The sequence below is a fragment of the Ictidomys tridecemlineatus genome, chromosome 13, assembly GCF_052094955.1.
Source record: "Ictidomys tridecemlineatus isolate mIctTri1 chromosome 13, mIctTri1.hap1, whole genome shotgun sequence".
NCBI lineage: Eukaryota > Metazoa > Chordata > Mammalia > Rodentia > Sciuridae > Ictidomys > Ictidomys tridecemlineatus.
Genome location: NC_135489.1, coordinates 12,820,910 through 12,843,008, shown reverse-complemented (window position 1 = coordinate 12,843,008; position 22,099 = coordinate 12,820,910). Strand labels below are relative to the sequence as shown.

Below are 22,099 nucleotides of genomic sequence, written 5' to 3'. Positions count from 1 at the left end.
TTGGGATGTTATTTGTTTAAACATGTTTGTTTTCTTAGGTGAGCTAAAAATGTTTCCCCCTGGTGTTTCTACTAATGGACATCTAAACTAAAATAAAAAATAAATGACATGTTTAAAAAGTCATAGTCATCAGAGCTGGAGCAAAGCACAGAAAACGGATGGAGGAAGTGAATTTTAGGACACAAGTAGTAGATCTCCTATTTTAGTTGCTCTAAAAAGATGTGGAAAAACAAATAGAAGGGAAGAAGTACATCCCAATCCTTGTAAGCGAAGGATTAAAACCATTCCTCATATGGAGTGAAGCTTAGAAATAAGTTAATGTATGATTAGATAACACATTTTCCTGTTATTATACACCAAATTCTGTTACTATGAACTATAATAGTTGTGTAAGACCTCTTATTTGTGCTGGATTTTTTATCCCACTGGTAAATTTTTTGACCCAATTGAATTTAGAAATCTTAGGGGATGGTGATAATAAAGAAATATTTCTTGTAGAATACTGATGATAATCAAATGTGACTTGCAGTTTCCTTTTAAATGAGAAAAGCACAATAAGAATTTTAGCATAGACAGTTTCCCCCTTCGCATTATAGAGTCTTTTTATGGGAGGTCTCTGGCTTTGGGAGATCTGTAAATTCCTCAACATTATTAGGCTAAGTTTCATATATTTTTCTGGGGAGAAGTTACATAGCTCTAATTTAATTCTTAACATGCACACCCCCCCGTATTAATTTTATACATCCATGAATATATATTCACACGTATGTGTAGCTATATGCATACATATACACACATATTCACTTAATTTTTAAAAACTCCATGGAGTGAGTACTATTTTGATTCCCATTTCACAGGTAGTAAGTTGAGGCCTAGCAAAGATAAATGAGTCATATGTCAGTCTGTGGCATGGTTCATTATAGAACCCAGATTTACATACTCTCCAGGTGAGCAGCTGAGGAATGCAGCCAGGACCACAAACCCAAATCATTATTCACACTGAGATACAAAATTGGGACTCAGAGTTTCTAGCAGGTACATCCGTATGCACAGATGGGTGCAGGCATGAATGTGGGGTTGGTTTTTTGCTTTTATTTCCTGCTATTTTTTCCTGATGCATGTGGATGGGTTTCCTGGCAATTCATAGCCTCGTGTTCAGTTAAACACCAAGTCATACTTTGCTTTCCTGAGACCTAACTGAAGAATGGGGATTTCATTTTCCATTATAAGCAGTCTAAAGAGGTTCTCTGGGTCTCCTTCAATGCAAGCACGTCTCTCTGTTATCTCCACCAAAATACTGAATTTCATGGGATTCTGATAAGAACCATAGAGCATGCCCCTTTACAGAGGTGGATCGTCTGCAATTTCCACCTAAGAGTTCACCTGAAGCACAAATCAAACTTGAGGGTTCTCTGTCTTGACCCTCCACAGAAATCTAACGTACTTTGTCAAAATTCACCTTCCTCAAATATCATCTTGTTTCCTTAGGCCACCACGAGTGGCTGGCCCTTTAGTCACTTTCCGAGGTTCAGACACAGTTCATTCCCTGGCATCTCAGGAAGCCAAATCATCGGCACTCATGAAACAACATTGGAAAAGAAAGTTTGACCCTAAGCATTGCACTATTTCTCCTTTGTTGAGCCTCATATGATGCAGGAAAATGTAAAGACTGTTCATTTGTCAATTGATGAAAAAAATGTAGAAAACATATTTGAATTAGGCTTCTAAGTGGTGACGACCCGAGCGCCATCCATGGTCCAATGAACTCATAGTGTGTGGGACTGCCTGCAGAGTCCTTCACATATATTATTTTCAGAAGTCATATTCAAAATATTTAACGACCAGCATGGTGTGCCCCAGATCAATCAGATGAGACTTCAGCTGCGTAAACAACTGCTACATCTGTGCTGGAGCATCCCAGGTGAATGGCTCTAGTAAGTTCACGTAAGGTGCCTATCGGTGCTAACTCTTTTACAGTAGGTACGAGAAGAAAACCAGGGGCTCAGGAGAGTCAAGAGGTAGCCCCCGCCAATCAGCCCAGAAGGGCGGCAGTGATTCAAGTGTAAGTTTTCTGACTCCTGCTCTCTCTTCCTCCCATACTCCAGTTGTCCAAAAATGTTCTCATGGAGACTTGGAGCTCACGCCTGAGACAGCAAAGCTACAAGGACTACTCAGGACATGATCTACTTAGACACTTTTCTTCTAAGAGTCCCAGGAGCCCGCAGGACTGGTGGACTGTGATCTTAAGCTTTCGGTGGTGCTCACACCTCTCAGAATAACTTCACTGTAAAGGCAGCTGCAACCTGAGGTGGGGGGCGGGGTATGCGCTCTAGGGAGTTGGCTTCAGATGATGAAATGAAATTTGACTCGGGATGATGGGAAGATGGGTGAAAATTACCATCTGGGATGGCATTTTTCAAGCAAAGGTAAAGCTAAGAAATGACCTCAGCTTCATCTCGTGCAGTTACTGTTTGGCTGTGTGCTCCCGGAGATGAGCCATTAGTGTGCCTGGTCAGCATTCTGCATGGTCCACAGGCTAGGACTTTATTAAGACGGGGAGCAGTGGCAGGATGGAAACGAGTATCTGAGAATCCCTGAGATGGAGTCATTTGCAGACTCATCAGCATTATCTAGGGTGTTGAGATCTGGCCTGAGAAGCTGCGAGCTTCATTTTCTCTCCACAACTTTCTGGCTCTGTAGGGACTCACTGGGCAGGAGTATCGGAGGTCAGGCATCTGGGACCAGGGTTCTAGAACCTCTGTGTGCTGCTCAAGATGAGATGTCCACACAGCACAGCGTCTAATGCCTCCAGAGGCTGGTTCAGAAAACGGTTGTTGATTGATGAGTGAGCAGGTGACAGAGTCAATGAAACAATGAAAAGCGTTGGTGAGTGAATGAGTGGTGGGTATATGGGCAAGCAGGCAAGGGCAATAATACTCAGTCTTGAGTCAATTGCTGGGGCCACTCTGGCACAATGTACCAAACGTGCCTTTCCTAAGAGCAGGGAAAGGGTTAAATGCTCAGTCACACCTTTGCATGCTTATGTAATTCAACCACATGCCTTTCTACAAAATGAAGAATAGCACAAAGAACACTTAAGAAACAAGACCTGATGGAAGGGACAAGTCCCCTATGTGATAATGTACTGGAGTCTGATTGCAGTTCTCTGAATACCCACCCTGAGCTTTCCAACTGTAGCCAAATCCATGCTGGCCTGGGGGGCCACCCTCCCTATGTCCTCACACCCTTCTGTGTTACTCTTTCTTTTCTTGGCTGTAATGAAATACCCAAAGCAAGAAACTTTATAAAGAAAAGAGATTTATTTAGCTTACAGTTTGGAAGCGGAAAGTCCAAGACCAGGTGGCCCCTTCAGTTTGTCCTCTGATAAGGGGCTGTGGTTGATGGCATCACGGTGGTGGAGAATACCCAAGAGGGAGAGATCACAGGGCAAGACAGGAAGCCAGAAACCAGGGAGAGGCCAGTCCTGCTCTTTCTACAACACCCTCTGGTAAGAAAGTGCTCATTCCGCAAGAGCAGCGCCCTCCCAGGACCAATCACCTCTTAAATGTCCTACCACCCACCATGCCATGGTGGGGACCAAGCTGCCAGCCCAGGACCCCTGAGAACACACTCAAGTCCTGTCTAAACCACAGCGCCCTCCCCTGGCATTGGCTGAGGACTGCCTTGGACTGGAATCTGCTCAGCTTTTAAGTTGATGGCTCTTTGTCCAGAGCCGGGAACCCAGCATAACACAGGTCAATAATCTGTCGGTGGGTAACAAAGACATTTTGGCAAGTTAAAGACTTTTCCCCTTCAAATGTTTTGGCTCTTACGTTTTTTTAGTGGTGATCGGGAAATCCAGAGCTAAGAAGTAAGAGATGGAGGACTTTCAGAGGGGCTGGTGGGGTAGGGTAATGGGAATCCAAATTGTTTACAGATTCGCCGTATTAACGAGGGAGGGCGGGGTGTGTTCGCCCTGTAGAACAGCATCCCTGTCTCCAGGAAGAGATGGTGGTAGATGCCATCCGGCATGGGTGCGTGCAGCCATATACGCCGTATACACCTCCAAAGAGCATTTGGTCATCAGCCACTTCCTGAGTCCCAGTGGGAGCTTAGGGAAGAGGATCTGGCCTGTGGTGCTCCAGTCTTGAGCCGAGTTCCCTGAGCAAGAGGCCTCAGGATCATCAGTTGAAGACCAGGGGCCACCCAAGTGCTGGTCATGGCAGAAACTACCAGCTAGTCACAGTTTATGCTACTTTGTTTAGAAATGACACCGAGTAAGGGATTTTGCCAATTCTCATCCTTAGAAGATCACCCACCACCTGGACACGGCCAGCCGCCTAACAGGAAAGCACTCCAAGATGCCAAGAGACTAAAAGGCTCATAACTGTTGTTTAGAAATGAAAATGGCCCTAAATTATTACCAGCGATGGAAATGTGTCTGGGGGAGGGCGGGACGTTCCGCCGTGGAGTCTCCGGGACACAAGGCGGATACGAATGGTTTATAGATGTGGGCGAAGGTTCTCAGAGCGAAGAATGTCCATTTCCATCAGATTAAAATACAGTTTGGGAAAACAATTACCTGCCCGAGATCCTGGGAAAGTAAAGCTTCCTGGTTTCTCTGCCAGGAAGAGTGACTGTAGAACAGGGCCGAGAATCTCCCAAACAAGATTTTAGGGTTTTATCCAAACAGCTGCAGTTCACCTTTGAGGGCCCCAGACTCACTGGGTCTGATGGATGTTGCAACACCAAGTTCGAGGTCTCCCCAGACTGGTGCCAAGAGTTGGCCCCAGGGGACAAAGAGAGAACAGTTGCTCTCTTAATCGGAGCAGAAAACAAAACTCCCTCCTCCCCCCCACCCCCCAACCAACCTCCCTGCTTTGTTGTGAAATTGTCACTGTGCCTTTGAGAAGCGATTAAAATCCCAGCCATGTCAAATTTAAAGGGCAGGTTCCCAGGCAGGGAAGGGGAAAGGATTCAAGGGGGGAAAGAACCAGTTGCAGGGAATTTATGGAGGATTTGGGGATCACAAAAGTCGTGGGACTTGACTCAATTAAAATTAATGGAAAGGCACCAACGCACAATTTTAAAATCAGCATAAACTAAAGCGGTAAAGGGTAAAGGTATTCTGGCTTGTTCTCTGCTTCCATTCTTGAGCTTGCTTGGGAACCTCTGAGCAGACTTCCTGAAGCTCAGCATGGGTGCCAGGGGCTGTTTCTGCCTACTTCCCTGCTCTTAATACACAAAGATCTGCCACGGAAAGAAAGTGGGAATGAATGGTTCTCCCAACGTCCCATGCTTCCTGAGGGTGGGTCAGGTGCCCAGCAGAGTTGCTGGTGGGTGGGGTAAAAGAAAGGGCACCTGAGTTCTCAAGGCACGCACCAGAGACGAGGAAATTTGCAACAGGCTTTGAGAAAGTTGCCAGGGTTTAGAAGCAACGGCAGATTCTCAGACCCACAGGACACCCCAACTTTCAAAAAACGCAGCGCTGACCCCTCTGGACCCGCGGGTCTGCCCTCCAGACCTTGGAAGTGACTGAGCCTTCACAGGCTTCCTCCTGTGCTGCATGAAGGCCACGAAAGACGGGGACTCTGGGGGTCCTGATCCCATGGCTCCCAGACAGCCTCATGATGGGTGTGGAGGGAGGCCAGGGGAAGGCCCCACCTGTACCTTAGGGAGGGAGTATCTCTCTGCAAGGGACAAATATAATAGTGGCCTTTGGGTGGACACTGACATGGAAAAAAATACACCTTGAGTGAAGAGACCCTGGGCGGGTGGCCCTTCCTGGATTCTAAGGCCGGGCTAATTATAGTGCCTAGCTCCTGGGCTGGGGCCCTCATAAAGGTGAAACCAGCCTACTCTGGGGTGCTTAGAACTGAGCTCGGCTTGTAGGGGGTGCTCAGTAGATGCCAGGCCTCCTTACTGTTGCAAGCATCCTCCTTTTCTGATCATTCATTCAGCTTTCTGTTTTCTCACTTGAAGAGATTTCTGCATTTTGACAGCTGTCGTAATGGGGTTGTGATGGATGTTTAATATACATAGTTTCATTCACGAGAGATTCGGGGTCCCCAGCCAAATAAGCACGTGGCAATCTGTGCTATCAATTAAGCACCATGCTTGACATTTTTCAAAAAACTCTTACATTTCTGCGACCTTTCTTCTTTCTTTTCCCCTCTTCTCCCGTCTCAATCCACTAAATACCCCTAGCAGATATTTAATGAACCTTAGACAGATTATGAAAAATGAGCTTTCGTTGTGTGAAGATAAGTGTCATCTAGTATGGTTGCTCTTCTGAATCAAATGCTAGCACCTTGGTCTAATAGCAAAGAGAGAGATTAAAACCCTGTGACCAAGCAGAAGCCCTTGGTGTTGCTAGGAATTTCTGTTCTTAAGCAAAAATTGCAGCAGGAATCCCCTGCCTGCTTTGTGACATGGAAAATAAAGGGTTTCAGCTCCCTTGCTCGACAGGGGCTCTCTGGGCAGCATTTATCCCCCCTGGAGAGAGGAGGAGGAGGGGGCAGGGGCTGTCCACCCCCCCCTCAGGCTTAGTCTCCATGGCGTTCCACTTTCCCAGGCCCACCACGGCAACAGAACGATTCCCTGCCAGCCTGCTAAGTGACTGTCCTTGGTGAGAAGTCAGTCTGGGAGCAGCAGTAGGGACCGTGCACTGAGGCCACATTGTCTGGTAGGTGAGTCTCTAATCGATACTGCTAGTGCCCCTCCTAGGGACAGGGTTCCTTGACTCGGCGTCCAGGCCTTGGGAGCAGGGCTCCTGCAGTCGCTGTGCCTAGGGCAGACACATCCTTTTTCCTATTATAGTTACATCAGGAACAATGAGGAGTCAATGCACGGAGGGGCCTGTGGCCTCCTGTGGACCAGCGTTCTCACGATGCCCAGTGAAATGTGTCGATGCACAGACCCTTTGATTCATTGTGATCCACAGGGCTTTTCATGCCTTTAAAATAAATAGGAACCCTGAGAAGGTGTTGTGTGTCACCAGAGCTGCTAATCAGGGCTCTAAATGAAAAGATGTTGGGGGGCAATCAAGTCGTTTTTTTGCAGTTTGAAATGCAAACGTCCTCGCCTTCTTTGGCGAGGTGCTAGGTTACTAATTTGGAGGATGCCAGTTTTAGAGTTTGTCTCAGTTTGACTTGTAAATGAAAGGTGGAACCTCTCTAAAATTATCCCACTGCGTGGCTGCTGGCCCCAGCCTGCCTCACAGAACCCTCCTTGCCAGGCTGCGGTGGGACGAGTCCACTGAAGTTATTAGAAAGAGAAATCAGAGGTGCAGAGAAGCCTGTCAGTTAGGGAACTGCTCTCTTAGCTTCCTGTCCCACCACCATTTGGCCCCTGCGGCTTCCCGTAGAAAGGGTCTCAAGTACTAGGTGTCTCAGAATCACCTGAGGATCTTGGGAAAGCCCTGATGCTTGGCCCTTCCATGTGTCCAGGCCTCTGTGTTTTTTAACTCTCCTGAACCAACATTTCAGAACTGCCTTTCAGGACAGCAGAGAAAGTACTGATGGAAAGAGTGGGTAACATTTGTTTTGAAATAGAGATGCAGATTTCTTCTACTGCTCATTAAGCTGCCATTTGCGGAACACCTGGCAGGTGCCCACCTTCACTGCCACTCTGTCAAGTCTGCAGGACAATCCTCTTTTGTCCAAGAGAAGCCAGAAGCTTAGAGGGTCAAGTGAATTAAGCTTCGTGGCTCTGGCTGGGAAGGTGTGCATGTGGTGGGAAGGCCAGCCGCACGCAGGTCGGACAACAGGATTGCTGCCTGGCCCCCACTTTCAGTGCCCCTTGGATTCCTTGCACTCAGGTCCACAGGGAAGGGGCTGGGTAAGATGTGACCCTTTTTCTGGGGAGCTCTGGGCACTAGCCCACTGCACCATGCCTCCCGGGAGCCTTTGGTTTCTTCTTCTTCTTCCCGGCTCCATTCTTTCCCTCTTATCTTGCTTTGCCTTCACCCTTTTTCTTTCCCCTTGGAGCAGTTACTCTGAATCTTGCCAACACAGAAACCACCTGGGAAGCTCTGGGTCGCATCTCCAGGGAGTGTGGCAAACCGGTTTGGGCTGTGGCCTGGATATCAGGCGTTTTCAACACTCTGTGAAGATTTCAGTGCGAATTCCAAGGCCAGGAGACACACCTGTCAGCCACAGCCTGCAGAAGCAGAAGCAGGAGGTCATCTGGACATGCCCAGGTCAAAGAGGTGCTGACCACCAGTCCACTGGTGTAAACAGGGCACACAACGCAGCCTCACATAATGCCTACATCAGCCCAGTACATCAGCTGCACGCTGAGAGAACACCTAGCTACCGCCCCAGAGAGCGGGGATCCCAACATCCAATGGGCTCGATGCATCTGTAACTGGCCTCTTAAGGGATTCTGGGAAAATATATTATGCTCCTTTGGGATCAAGGGACATCCATGGGTGGGCGACAGGAAGGAGAGCAGCTACCACAGCTGCTCTGTGCCCAGAACAGCCTCCTACAAGGAGTGGCTGTGCAAACACCATTCCCCCAGTGAGATCCATGCCATAAACTAGACTATAAAATTGGCTTCATTGGCTCCTTCTGTGAACCAGCTCCTCAGGTTTATTACACACACAAAACACTCACACCCTGAAAAGGACAGAATATTTTGCATTGAGCTCTGCTTTGCACCAATCTCTTATGAAAAATATTGCAGACCATAATACAACCTCATGTCCCTACCTGGGGCATTTACCCAAAGACTAGAACCACTCGTTCCAAAAAGGATTCCTCATGAAATACAGACGATAACTACTATCAGGGGAAAGCAGGCTGGAAACAGGCTTCCGAAAGTATCTGAAGGCTTCTGCAAATGTTTGAATTCACGGAATTGCCTGGAGCACTCAGCACAGCACCTGGCACGCATAGGTCACCACTGAACCTCTATTGATGCATAATGAGCAAATCCATGCTGCTGTGTGTGGGCCTAGATCCACAGACAAGGAAATGCTAGGATACTGCTAGGGCAATGACCCAGAGCTTTCCACAGGAGCAAGATTAGCTGGTGAATAAGTGCAGAAGGGGTTAGGGTACTCCCGAGGGCAAGCCACCAGAGAGGGCAGGAATGAACCCCCTACCCTTGGCTGTGGGCCAGGAGCAAGGAAGAGAAAGGGAAAAGGTATTGTGTCCACTCCTAATCATCCCAGGTGAGGACATAGACCTCCTGCAGGAGCTGGGGTGGAGGGTGCACCCTAGATCCCAGCACACTGCCCATTAGCTGAGCTATTACTGCAAAGAGGACAAGGGGGGCACAGAGCTGATTAGGGACACAGGCCTCGCCTGCTCCCTGGGATCAGGACAGCTGTTCCCCTTGAGAGACAGCTGCAGATGGGGCCCCATGCTGACCACCAACTCTGCCGTGCCTGTGGGCACTTCTCAGGGCTGAAGTGACTTCTAAGTGAGAGAAGTTTCAAAGACACCAAGAAGTAAACCAAACCCGAAAGAGGTGGCTGAAAACAAGGGTGGCATTTGGATCACTTTGCATGTGGCAGAAGTTCAGAACAAAGGGAAATCATGACATCGCTGTAAGCATGGGTGGGGGTTGAACAAATTGTGCAGAGAACAGCATACAGGCCTTTGCAGGCCTGCCGTCAACACTTGCCCGGGAGAAGCCTGTGCTCTCCTTCCCCTGTCTCTGTGTACATTAGACAGTGCCATTTATTTTAGCAGGAATAACTGTGCTCCTCTCTTATCGCCCTATTTTGGGCTTCTTTTGAAGGCAGCTCACTGCAGAACACCAGCACTCCATTCCACCATGAGCGCAGCCTGCCCTGGGGCTCTGCCCCCTCAAATACTGCCATCTCCAGGACCACACAGGCGTGGTATGTAACAGTCAGTGAAGAAAAGAAAAAGTTGCCTTAAAGAAACAGAGTGGATCCTCCTCCTGCAATGTGTGATTGCAACTTGAATGAATGCAGATAGGGACGGCCATGCCAATCAGGACACATACCAGCTGTTGGCCAGTGAGCTGGGCAGGCCCACACTGGCCTTGGCCACCTCACTGGGGCAGTCTTAGGGGTACATGTGTGGCATCGTCTGGACATGTGGCATGTGTCACCAACTGCTCTCCTAACTTCTTTTGTTCAGATCCTATGCTCCCCTAGGTAGCTCTGAAGCATGTTTGGATTTCCAGAACACTTAACCTGCCAAAAGAAAGTGACCCTGGCAGGTAAGTGCACACAGTCCAGTCTCCACTTCTGTCATTACAAATGGCACTGTGGTTTGACACCTGTGCAGTGAATGTTTACTGGGAGTCAGCTCCTAAGAGATGAAGCTGTCTTTTGTGCAGTGGACAAATCAGGTCTTCGAGCCTGCCTGGAGGGAGTTCAGACCCCAGTCTGCAGGGAATTCAGCAAATATCGCCATCCTCTGGGGGCTCCTGGCCTTCATCTTCCCCTGGTGACCCCCACCCACCCCCTGCCCGCCACAGAATTGCTGAAAGTTTCCCATGGCTTCTTTTTGAACTTCTATCCTTCTTGAACGAAGACTGTAGAGTCAGATACAACTGGAGTTTCACAAGTCTGAGTGCCTGCATGTGGCTTAGCTATGTGGCCAGCCTTGGAGTCTGTGTCACTTGTGACCAGTTGACTCCAGTGGCCATGCAGACTGCAGCCAGGGAGGAAGGTGAACCAGAAAGAGCTTCAGGAGATTCTTACTGTCCAAGAACACAGGCCGAGGTTGGGGGGACAACATCTCTATGACACGGTCAAACATATCCAATGTCACAGATACCCAAGAGCCCAAACAGATAAAAGGATGAGCCAGGAGCGGGGAGTCGATCTTGAAGACTTTCTAGACGAGGTGTTGCTAAGGAAGAGCAGCCTAGTGACAGGATCTGAAGGACAGGTCTTAACGTCACATAGATTGGGTTCAAGTTTCTGACAGTATGTAATGTCATAAGGGACTGGCAAAGCTAAGCCGGGTGGGAACAGAGTGGGACACCTCAAACTTCCCCCAGGGGGAAGGGGACGTGCTGAGGGAAGACGCACAGGAGAAAGCCTTCTCCAGCACCTGCTTTGGGTGACCTGCTTCCCTCCCGGTGTCTCATCGGACAGTGTTTATTATCCTTGGCATTTTACAAACAAGAAACCAAAGATCAAGAAGGTTAAGTAGGTCGCCTGCCGGGCTCAATGGTGCACGCCTGTCATCCCAGCAACTTGGGAGACGGAGGCAGGAAGATTGCAAGTTCAAAGCCAGCCCCAGCAATTTAGTGAGACTTTCGTCTCCAAATAAATAATCAAAAGGGCTGGGGCTGGGGCTCAGTGGTTAAGCATCCCTGGGTTTAATCCCTGGTGCCAGAAAAAAAAAGGTGGGGGTTAGGTAACCTATCTAAAGTCACATCCCTGGTTGGTGGCCAAGTCCAGCTAGTAAACACTCATTCTGCATCTGGTAGCACTCTAAATGCTTTATTCCATTAACTCATTTCAGTTTCTCATCAACTCTGCTCGGTAGGTGCCATCATCAGCCTATTTACTGTTGAGAAAAACAAGGCACAGAGAGGTTAAGTAACTTGCTCAAGAACAAACCAGCTAGTAAGACAGAGCTGGAATCAGAACTCAAGCAATCCAGGCCTTGAATTCGGAATGTCAACCACTGTGCTTTTTCCATTCCCTAGGCCGCACCACCTCCCTCTGAAGCATATTGATTAAGAGGCAAAATTGTCAAAACAGCTTGGATGCTTAGGATGAATATTTTAAATATTATAAATCCTGTGCTCATAAGGGAGTGGTTGTTTAATGCAGTTTCTGCTGATTGCTCAGTGATCTATCCAAGACTGTGATGTGCACAGACTATTTTTGTCTCCGTTAATCTACAGCACCATATAAACACTGACTCAACTGGAAAGCCTGGACAATAAATTATCACTAGCCCAAGTGCTAAAATAGCTCTTGATTTTCTCTGTGCCTGAGCATGCTATCTATTTATACTTTGCTTACTTCTGTGGAGTTCAAAGTGCTTTATACACATTTCATCATAGCTATACTTATGTAGATTTATTGTCTTTATTATACACATGTGACTAATGTACCCTCCACCGCTTCATATTTACTATAGGATTCTCGGTTTTCAACTAGCTGTTGAATCTATGGGTATTACTGTTGCCTTTAATTTATAACTACATGGAAGTGTGCTAACAATGGGAAGAGTAGCTCTTTTTATTTGAGCTAAATTCATTTTATATATGGTAGACCATTCTTCTTGAATATTAACCATATACAAATTTTTCATCCTTTTGCTACAATTCCATTTGTGGCTGACTTCGAACAGACCTGTTATTTTACTTTCCAAAGAGCAGTGAGCTGTTGTTCTTTTTCAGACTGATATGTGCTTTGGCACATGAGGATCCCCAAATTTGGTCTTTATCTTTTCAGTTTTCATAGGCATGAAACAGCAAGGAAGGGAAAAAAAAACCTCCAAAGAAAGGTTCCCTTGACTAGAAGCGGGACACATAGGATTCCCAGACCACAGTCCATAAAAACTGGAAAACTAAATTTATACACTGTCAGCAGCTAAAAGAACCATAGATGTAGCAGAATGATGTAGGACGCATAAAGAGGAACGAAGGAAGAGTTGTCATTTGGGGTTTCTGTCAGTGACATATAAAAATAGCCAATGCTTAGCCCTTCTGTCTTTTGTTCTCCCGTCTGAATATCCCTCTTCATTACCGAAAACAGAAACTTCAGCCCTAAGCATCTCCCTGTTTTTGCAGAAAGGATATTATGCCAACTGTCCTTTTTAATAGCGATCATTTCACTGGCCATGGGTGTCTACATTTTCATCTTGCCCAAGCGTGTCATTGGCCAGTCTGAATTTAGGAAGATGGGGCAGGTAATATAAAACAGAATCACGAATCCCCGCAGTGTCATTAATGGTGCTGGGGGAATGTTCAGAATCAAAGCCATTTATTTTAGGAATGTTCTGGTTCCCCAGTGCTGTTGATATGATGAGCCAGTGACAAGGACAAGCTCCTCAGCTGCAGTCCACACCCTCATGCAGAAGGTCAGGTCAGAGAGCCAGAGCCTCGATGCAGCTAGACTGAGGCCCTGTGTTCTATGCTTCTGGCTTCTGCACACACTGTCCTCCCTTCCTCCATAACAAAACGCCTCTATCATTTCCCTTTCAGGACTCCCTCTAAAAAGCCTTTCCTAAAACGGGGTTGGATGCCATGCTACCTGTGCCCACCCGGTTTCTCCTACTGGGTTGACAACACCAGGAGCAACTTCAGATAGAGACGATGTCTCAGTAAGTAGCTGAATGAAAGGGTGGATGTTGGACGTGGTCACAGCAGGAGGTGGGAGTGCAGCAGGGCCCTCCTGTTATTGGTGCTGAGCTGCTGCGTGACCATCCTTGGTGTAGGCACCCAGTGGGAGCATGGGAATCTTTCAATCAAAACCAGGCCAAGGCTAGAATTAGTGCAACTAATAAAACTTACATTACTTGAATGTTTTCAAAAGCAGATCTTGCTTTTTAAATTTTTCTTTGTTCTTTATCTCATGAAAACAAACCATAGTATGGCGTTCTCATCTGAATCAGGTCCAACCCTGAAAGCTGGGGCAGTTTTTAGATGGCATGCTCCACTTGGCCCTGCCAATAGAGTTGGCGTTCACACCATGGAAATGTCAGCAGAATCCGACCGGCTCGAGAAGGTTCCATAGAGCTTCGTGAGGATATGATCAAGGTTCAGAGAAACGTGAAGCACAGAATAATTAATAGCAATGGTGAGTGGAAAATGCTAGAAAGCAGTAATAATAGCAAACGATCCAAAGTATGTTTCCTGTTGTATCTTCTTTTTTTTGAAATTATCTGTTTTAACTGCAAAGCAACTTCAGGCTCACGAGCTCCACATCTCAGACAGAATGACGAATGGAAATGGTCTGTCTCTGGAGTTAGATCCCAGTTTAAACTCGAGCTCCAAACCTTCCTGGTTGCATGACTCTGGCAAGTTCCTGAAAGTGGTGGAGCCGCTGTTTCCTCAGCATCCTTCAGGATTTTGTGAGGTTTACAGAAAACTTATGCGTTTAGAGCATATTGGGGGTTGGATAAGTACGACTGGTGCGATCGCCACTGTCTCCAACAATGTTAGAGAAATAGGGCAGCTTCAATTTGGGAATTATGAACAGTCTTAAGCTGGATTGAAGTTTAGTTGTATAGTTGAAAAAGCAAATAGAATGTAACCTAGGAGACACTCAACACACAGGAGAGGGCAAACTTGAAGGATTTACTCATGCCCATTCTAGAAGCAGTGTTTAGATAACCTTATTCATTTGTAATAATTATTAGTTTTAATTTATGACTCATAATTAAATTATATTAAACAGCATATTACATATCTTTCCAGAAAATCTTACTCACATATATGTACATATATGTTTATGATTTTTTTTTCTCACCACTGAAATCATATAATCCACATAGACTTTAATTTTTTCACTCTAAAATAGGGCAGGGCACCTTCTATGTAAGTTTATATATGAAACAGCAAGGAAAAAAAACTCCAAAGAAAGGTGATATATGTGAGATATGTATATATCACATTTTCCAATCCAATAACTGCATTTTATTTCATAATATCAATTTACCAATTTAACTAATCTCCCATAGAGACATTTCTTTTTTTCCTTTTTTTTTTTTTTAACCAGGGACTGAACCCAGAGGCACTTAACCACTGAGCAACATTCCCCAACCCTTTTTATTTTTTATCTTGAGACAGGATTTTTGCTAAGTTGTTTAGGGCCTTGCTAAGTTGCTGCGGCTGGCTTTGAACCCTCGATCCTCCTGCCTCAGCTTCCTGAGCTGCTGGGATTATAGACATGTGCCACTGTGCCTGGCTTATTTTATTTTTGTTACAAAAAACCAAATTAATAATGCTGGAATGGATGTGAAATTACTGAGTTTAAGATATGTGGACTTAGCATTTTCGAAATTAAGGTCAAACTGTCCTGTTATATTTTCCATATAACAATATATGGAAAAATAGAGGGGAAAAAAAACTAGACTTTTTAATACTTGCTTCTCTTAACTCTGTCCTTCCAGATTTGTTCCGGAGAAGAAGGTCTCATCTGAAGTCATGATGACCAATTTATAGATTCTCCCTTCGACGTCTACCCTTAATGAAGTAGTTCCTTGCAGTTATCCTCTCTAGATGTTCAGTTTAAAAATGTAAACAATGCTGAAGGTCAGAAAGTTTCCGCTTGTCCTAGGGGAGGGATATCAGATTCCTCAGCTGAGGGGCCCAGGGCCGTGTGGGAAGCCCCCACTCCCACAAGTCCAAGGCAACCAACCGATCACAGATAAACAGATAAAGTGACTCCTGTTTACTGAACTCCTCTCCGCGTGTCCGGCTCAGCCCTGCCTGCTCCACACATCACCTCCTGTTAGTCTCTGTGCTTGCGCGGCCTCGTGGATTGCCTGATGATGCCTGGGAAGGAAGACGGGGTGCCCACCCCACCAGCACCTCCAGCAGAGAGCCGCTTTCATCAGCAGAAGCCGGGAGGGCGGCCTGGAGGCCTGTTATCAGACCCCATCCCTACCAACTGTCATTTCCGAGATCACTGATGTTCTCCCTGATGCCCCTGGGCTTGGTGAGATCTCAAAACCTTCAGGATCAGTGAAAAGATAATAAGCATGGGTTCCGTGTAGTTTCAGAGTCAAGGTCATTTGGATTCTATAAAAATCGTCGTAGAGAAGGGGCCTATTGAATATCTCTAGATTAAATGTTGAATTAACCGGAATGCCTCGCTCTTCTAGCTAACTGTAATTCATTGTATGGGATTTGCCACCTTACTCAGCCCTGACCTCACCACCAAAAATTTCTTATGCTTCACTTCACTCTTACTATCAAACTGAGCAAAGGAACAGACACCCTCTCCCAGGATAAAGAATGTGAAAAAGAGCTATTTCCCATCATCTCCCCCTAAAAAGAATCCAATATAAGACTGTTAAATCCACCCTTAATTTCCAAATTAGCAGTTACATCATTGCGATTAGAGTAAACAATTAGTTTAGAATGCAAACCTGTATTTTTTTATGAGTTGCTAAGCAACCTCTTTTTAAAAAATATTTTTTAGTTGTAAATAGACACAATACCTTTATGTATTTATTTTTATGTGGCACTGAGGATCGAACCCAGTGCCTCACACCTGCTAGGCAAGTGCTCCACCACTGAGCCACAACTCCAGCCCCCTCTTGCTTATTTTTTAACAGCATCTTTCCTAAAGTTTTATTGAAACTCAAACTACAATCTTCCCCCCAAATTAATTAAGTCCAATCCCCCAGTAGAGAAGTCCATTCCATAATGTATCAAAACTTGGGTACTAACAGTGCTATGAGATTTAAGTCAGCACTAACCAGAGCCCACACCTCGCTTGCAGAGAGCAAGAACACCATCACCACTGGCCCCTGCCCTGTAAGGGAGAAGGGACTCTCCCCTTTTCCTGTCTGAAGGCCAGGCCCCAGGAGATGGTCCCAGCCTTAGACACCATGGGGCTGCCCAAGCAAGTGAAACCACTCTGGGGAGTCTTTATTTTAATAACTATAAATTCCCTTCATCTGTCTATGACAAAGCTTTGACTGAATTAATTCCATTTTCTAGCCAGAAAATTTTTTTTGTGAAGTTTCAGTATATTCAAGCACAGGTCATCTGTATTCAATGGTGTCACTAACCTACTCAAATGAAAAGTGCTTCTTGTGTGTGTGCAACATCTATCCAACTCTATTTCAGTTTCTGAGGTGGGTTTTTGGTGAAGCCCTTCACTGTAGATGTTGTGCATGAGCAGCTGCATACTGAAGAAGCAAAGCGGGCCCTGGAGTTGAGGATAAGCCCTAAAGGTTTCTGATGCATTCAGTGGAGACTGAGAACTCAGTGCCAGAAAGACCATAGGCTGGTGCATCGGAGCTGAGCACTGTGATCTCCTTAGGATAGGTTGTTGTGTGTGATTAATTAATTGCTGACCAATCAGAAGTAGCCCAAAGTTTATAAAAAAGAAAAAACTGGCCTGGACTTCATCTCTTTAGCATTATTTAAAAATGACCTATAAAAGTTGCATTTCCTTTGCCTGTATTTGAGTGGCTGTTTTCCCCATTGGAGTTGATGCTATTCATTCAACATTACCATGTGCTCGGTGCTTGCCTTGCCTAGGTGCTGGGGCAGTGTGGAAACCGTGTCTGGCATGATCCCTGAGTTCTTGGAGCTGAAAGAATAAGGAAGCCAAGCAGTAACTGTGTGATAGGAAAATGCCCAGAGCATAACGGGTGGTCAGAGAAGCCTCTCTGAGGAAGTGATATCTAAGCTGAGTTGAAAGGCAAGTAGGAGCCAGCCCTGGGGCCTGGTGGGGAATGCAATGCAGGCAGAGCTCACGGTCCCAAAAGGCCCCAAGGAGGGAGCAAGCTGATGTGTTTCTTGGGATTTCAGCCCCAGTGGCCCGTGAGCCATGGGCAAGTGGCCCAAGGGTGAGAGACATGAGAAGTGTGGTGGATCAGGCCCTGTGAGACTCTGGAAGTCAGACTGAGAAGCCTGGACTTTATCCTAAGGGTAATGGGGAGCAATGGAGTGATAAGGTCAATTGCAAAGCATGATTCATATAACTCTTCTGCAAAAATCCCAAACTCAAGAGATGACAAAGAGAGTAGGAGGATGACTGAGGTGCACACGCAGCTCCTGGTACCCCTCACCCAGCGAGCGAGGCTCTGGGATGTGCCGATGGCTACTGTGCTCTTGAAATGACATCACCGTGTGACGTCACAGCTGTAGCACTCACTGTTACATCAGCACTAATGTGGTGGGGACCTAAGCCAGCAAGGCCTTCTCCCTCCATCTGGCCTGGCATCCAGACTCAGCAAGCCTCTCTCTCTCACCAAACACGGCCCCCGTCTACTGTTGGTGTTCTAGACATGCACAAGGGTTTGAGGCCCCAAGCACTGGCAGATTCTATACATCTCCTGCGTAACTGATTCCAGAAACAAAAACAGGGGGAACTATCTCTGATATTCTTAATGAATTTTGAAGAAACAAGGGTGATGGATTCTGCAACTATATTTTCATGATGTGAAGAGAAAAACTCCCAAATACTCAAGTGCCCTGTGATGAAGGTCATACTCAACCATTAACCACCTATTTTTAATAAAGTCAACCACTAACTTCTGAGCCAAACAAAAGGTCGTACGTTATCTGAGAAGCACATGCTATTGTGGTCATCAAATAGCCAATCTGGGGTGAGGTATTCTATGGGAGATGCTTGTTATGAAACTGGAGTGCACTACAGTGGTTGCTGCTATTCAGAACTTAGATAAATCTAGATAAGTGGTAAGGGAGACCTGGACTAGATTACACTTCAAAATGATGTTTCAAACATGTCCAAAGAAATGTCACTTTTGTGTGTGTGACGAGAGAAATTAACATGAGATATATTCTTTTAAACTTCGAAGTGCACAATACAATACTCTTCATTGTAGGCACAATGTGGTTCTACTGATCTCTTGAAGTTATTCATCCTATATACCTGGAACCAACGAATATTAAGTTCCCATTCCCCCTATAAAAAATCATTCTATTTACACTTTTAAGAGTGTAAATAACTGTTAGAGATAACCCACATAAGTGGGATCATACAGTGTCTGTCTTAGGACTGGCTTATTTCATTTTGCATAATGTCCTCAAGTTTTCATCATGTTGTTGCATATCGAAGATTTCCTTCTTTTTTTTTTAAGGTTGAATACTCCATTGTACATATGTGTCATATTTTCTTCATCCATTCATCCCCAAAATGACATGAAATTTCTTGAGGTATATTATTATCTTTTGGCAAAAAACTTAGATGTGCCTTAAGGTTCTTCCACCAACTTTTCATGATCATATGGTGGTCCATACAGCAAATAAAATGATACAGTCACATCTAGTATGGTATTAAAAAGATCTCTGTAGACTGATTTCCTTACTTGTACAAACTCGAGCAAGATACACTATATTTTTAAACTTTGGTTCCTTATCGTTTTAAAAAATTAGAGATAACCATATTCATCTTTCAAAGGGTTGTTGAGATGATTCAATGAGATAAATCCAACAGAGCCTATGTCAGAGTCACATTCAATAAATGTGAGTCCCTTTTCCTTTGGCCTTCTGCTTCATGGTAGTCCACCTTTATGGCGAGCTAAGAATTTTACCTTTTAATTTTTTGGCCCATTTGTCAATACTACCTGATGGCATGTGAGCCATCAAAGGGTGGGGGACTTTTTCTCTGTGCTCATTGTGGTATCTTTAGCACTCAGAGAAGTGACTGCCATATAGGAGTTTCTCAATAAATAGGCAATAAATGAACAAGTGAATGGGAAGTTACAGTGAAATGAGGCTGAATTCGAAGGCCACTGGGTGAAACATCTGGTATGTCTTCAGTGGTAGAGAGACATTTCAAAAGAACATTCAGATAAGCAACCTATAATGCAGCCACCTTACAAAATAATTTATCAAAGCCACCTATTAAAAAGAGACACAGCTCAACAATGTACTACAAACTCAATTAAAGCAACGGATGGGAAAAGTCTGGTCCCACTGCTGCTGGATCCGCAGGAGGCCAGTGATCCCCAGGAGAGTAGGAAGCACAGCACATAACACTTTCCTTGTACTCAACTTCGGGCCAGCTGGGTCATCCTGGGGAAGCCCTGGTGCCTTTGAAGTCACCTGGAACAAGAGTCTCCAGGCTTTTCAACTTGTTTTCCACGATAGTCCGCTGAGCCATACATTGACTCCATTATTCTAGAATAACACAATCCTATTGAGGAGCTACCCCAAACATCAGAGTGATTGGGAACAGACCAGAGTGGCTCCGAATGACTCTGGCTTGGGAACAGAAACCTATGTGAGTCAGAAGACGGGGGATCTAGAGCTGGCTGTCCCACCGGCGGGCCTGGTGGCCTCGGTTTCATCGTCGGGAATTACCAGCACAGATTATTTTACCCCAAAGGTCCCCCTAGTTCAAGAGCCCCTGCCTGGAATATAGCAGCCCTGGCCAGTCTCCATCCCTACGGCCTTGATGGACTGAACAATTACACGTGTGGAAACCACAGATGAGAGGAGGGGGAGAAAAACAGAAGGAAAAGCCACCCGTCCCCCTCTTTTCAAGAACAACGGCTCGCAATTGCTCCCATCTGGCACGCCTCAATGGCAACCATTTGCAAGGTTCAAAAACCTTGAACCTTGAAAGTGAAATAAGGAGCTTTATCTTCAAAAGGAAAATTAAAGACCTGGAGCAGACCACTTGGGACCTTTTCATTCCACCTGGATAATGGTGGGTATTATGACTCCATGCAGCAGTGTGTTTTTATGAATAGGCTAACACATACCTGGAGGCTGTAAAATAGGGCTTTAGGATATAACATGTTGATTCAGATACAAAATAAAATACTGTTTGCATTATAGACTTTTAATGAAAAGCCTAAAAACATGCCCATTTAATGAATCTCTATTTTTTTTTATAGGGCCTGCTGAAAAATGCCTGCTTTTAAAAAAAAATGTAACTATGGGTGGTCTCACACCTAGCAGTGGCACAAGAATCCTTTGTCAGACCATGTGTCTTAATTTTTGGTATGGAAAATGTGGTCACCGTAATTATAACCCAGAGAAAGCAAAGGGTTTTTAAAATTCTGTGCAGGAGGGGAGTAAGAGTTCATTAACGTTCAATAAAACTATAATTTAACCAGCTTTGAGGTATGTAGTAATCAGCATTAAAACGACAGCCCTGGACAATTTTCTATGTTACCCTGTGGTACTAGTTAAAATGCTTTATTTCCTCTGGTAGATCTGAGCTCCTTAGAACAAATGCCACACTGCTCAGTCCCTGCAACCTCTATCAAGCCTGGTACATGGCTTGTTTTTTGTGTTCAGTGAACCAAAGAATCTTTCAGGAAAATCACTCAAGAAATATGTCAGAGTCAGAGGAAGTCCATGCATAACTTGTTTAAAAACGATTCTCTTAGGCTTAAGGATATTTCAAATGTATACTTTAAGAGGTTCCCTCACAGAAAAAGTTCATTTGTGCAGGTTCTGAAATGAGATTTAGCCAAGCGAAGAGTCAATACTAATTAAATATTGATAGAAGAGGACGGGGAAAGTTTGGTTGTGTTATTTAATTGCTTGCTTACTCCAACTGGCTTCCTGATTGACAGGCATCTTTCAGGCCGAACCACCCGCGCTGGAGGAGGGCACTCCGCGAGGTGGTTCTCCCTCTCTATGGTCTTTTTGGCTTTGAAATGAAAAGATCAAAGCCCAGGGAGTCTATGGAAAATTAATGAGAGCTGAACACCGCACGCAGTTAATATGTTTAGTTAACTCGGGCAGCAAGAAAGGATGACACGGCCCTCATCACACGGGACAAAACACGAAAGCTGTTATATACAATTTTTGTTTGTTAATTAAAAATAAATAACAAAGGGGCAAGCAGAGAGTGGCGGTTCCCCACACCTGGAAACATCACAGCGCTGTGGATCCTCTGCTTGGATTTCCCAAGTTTCTTGAATTTCTTAATTCCACGCTCTAACTTCTTTCCCTCTAATCACGAATCTATTTCAGAAATGCCAACACTTCAGCAGCGAGCCTCCATCTCCCCAACTGCCTCTCACCACCAGAAGTGGCTAAAAAAAAATCCTTACATCTATCTTCTTCACAGGTTTTGACTTCTTGGAAGAGAAAATAGGATGATTTATGCACAGGTGAGAAAAAAAATGCTGTTTTCCTGAAATAGATTAAATTGTGGCTTTGCTGACACATGGCCACCCAATCTATGTGGGCTGAAATAGATTTCCATGTGCAGCATGGGCTTGGGTCCTTGTGAGGATGCTGGAATGCCAGGAGCCGGGCCTTCAGAGCCCAACCTGGCTCAAGCCACCCCAGCACGTCCTAGTGGATGCAGCCTTGATGGGTGGGATCCTTTCTCTGAGTGCCTGTTGCTTTGTCTGAAAATGGGAAAATGCTCCTACCTGCTCCCGGCCGTCAGGGCTCCAGAGAGCAAGTCAGGAGCTCGGCACTGTGTCTTTCCCCTCGAGACTCGCTGCCTTGTGCTACTTCTCTTCCCATCTTC

General features: G+C 45.5%; 2 protein-coding genes across 8 annotated transcripts in view; one reads left to right on the top strand and one right to left on the bottom strand.

The window, feature by feature from the left end:
* Nucleotides 1-22,099, bottom strand: part of Bcl2 (BCL2 apoptosis regulator) — a 164,463-nt gene that overhangs the window by 39,987 nt on the left and 102,377 nt on the right. The gene's annotated exons all lie outside the window — the stretch shown is intronic.
* The window catches only part of LOC120885357 (uncharacterized), a 161,391-nt gene that overhangs the window by 130,397 nt on the left and 8,895 nt on the right, over nucleotides 1-22,099 (top strand). For 6 of the 7 annotated variants that reach the window (XR_013429502.1, XR_013429497.1, XR_013429496.1 and 3 more), the window contains 4 exons: nucleotides 10,119-10,200; nucleotides 13,156-13,274; nucleotides 13,566-13,750; nucleotides 21,689-21,731. Coding sequence is in view for 1 of the 7 variants with exons in the window: in XM_078029917.1 (XP_077886043.1) it covers nucleotides 10,119-10,173 (55 nt within the window). In the remaining 6 variants the exon portion in view is untranslated. Of the gene's footprint in view, nucleotides 1-10,118; nucleotides 10,201-13,155; nucleotides 13,275-13,565; nucleotides 13,751-15,065; nucleotides 20,933-21,688; nucleotides 21,732-22,099 lie in introns of those variants that run through there. The other variant, XR_013429500.1, reaches the window with a different exon arrangement.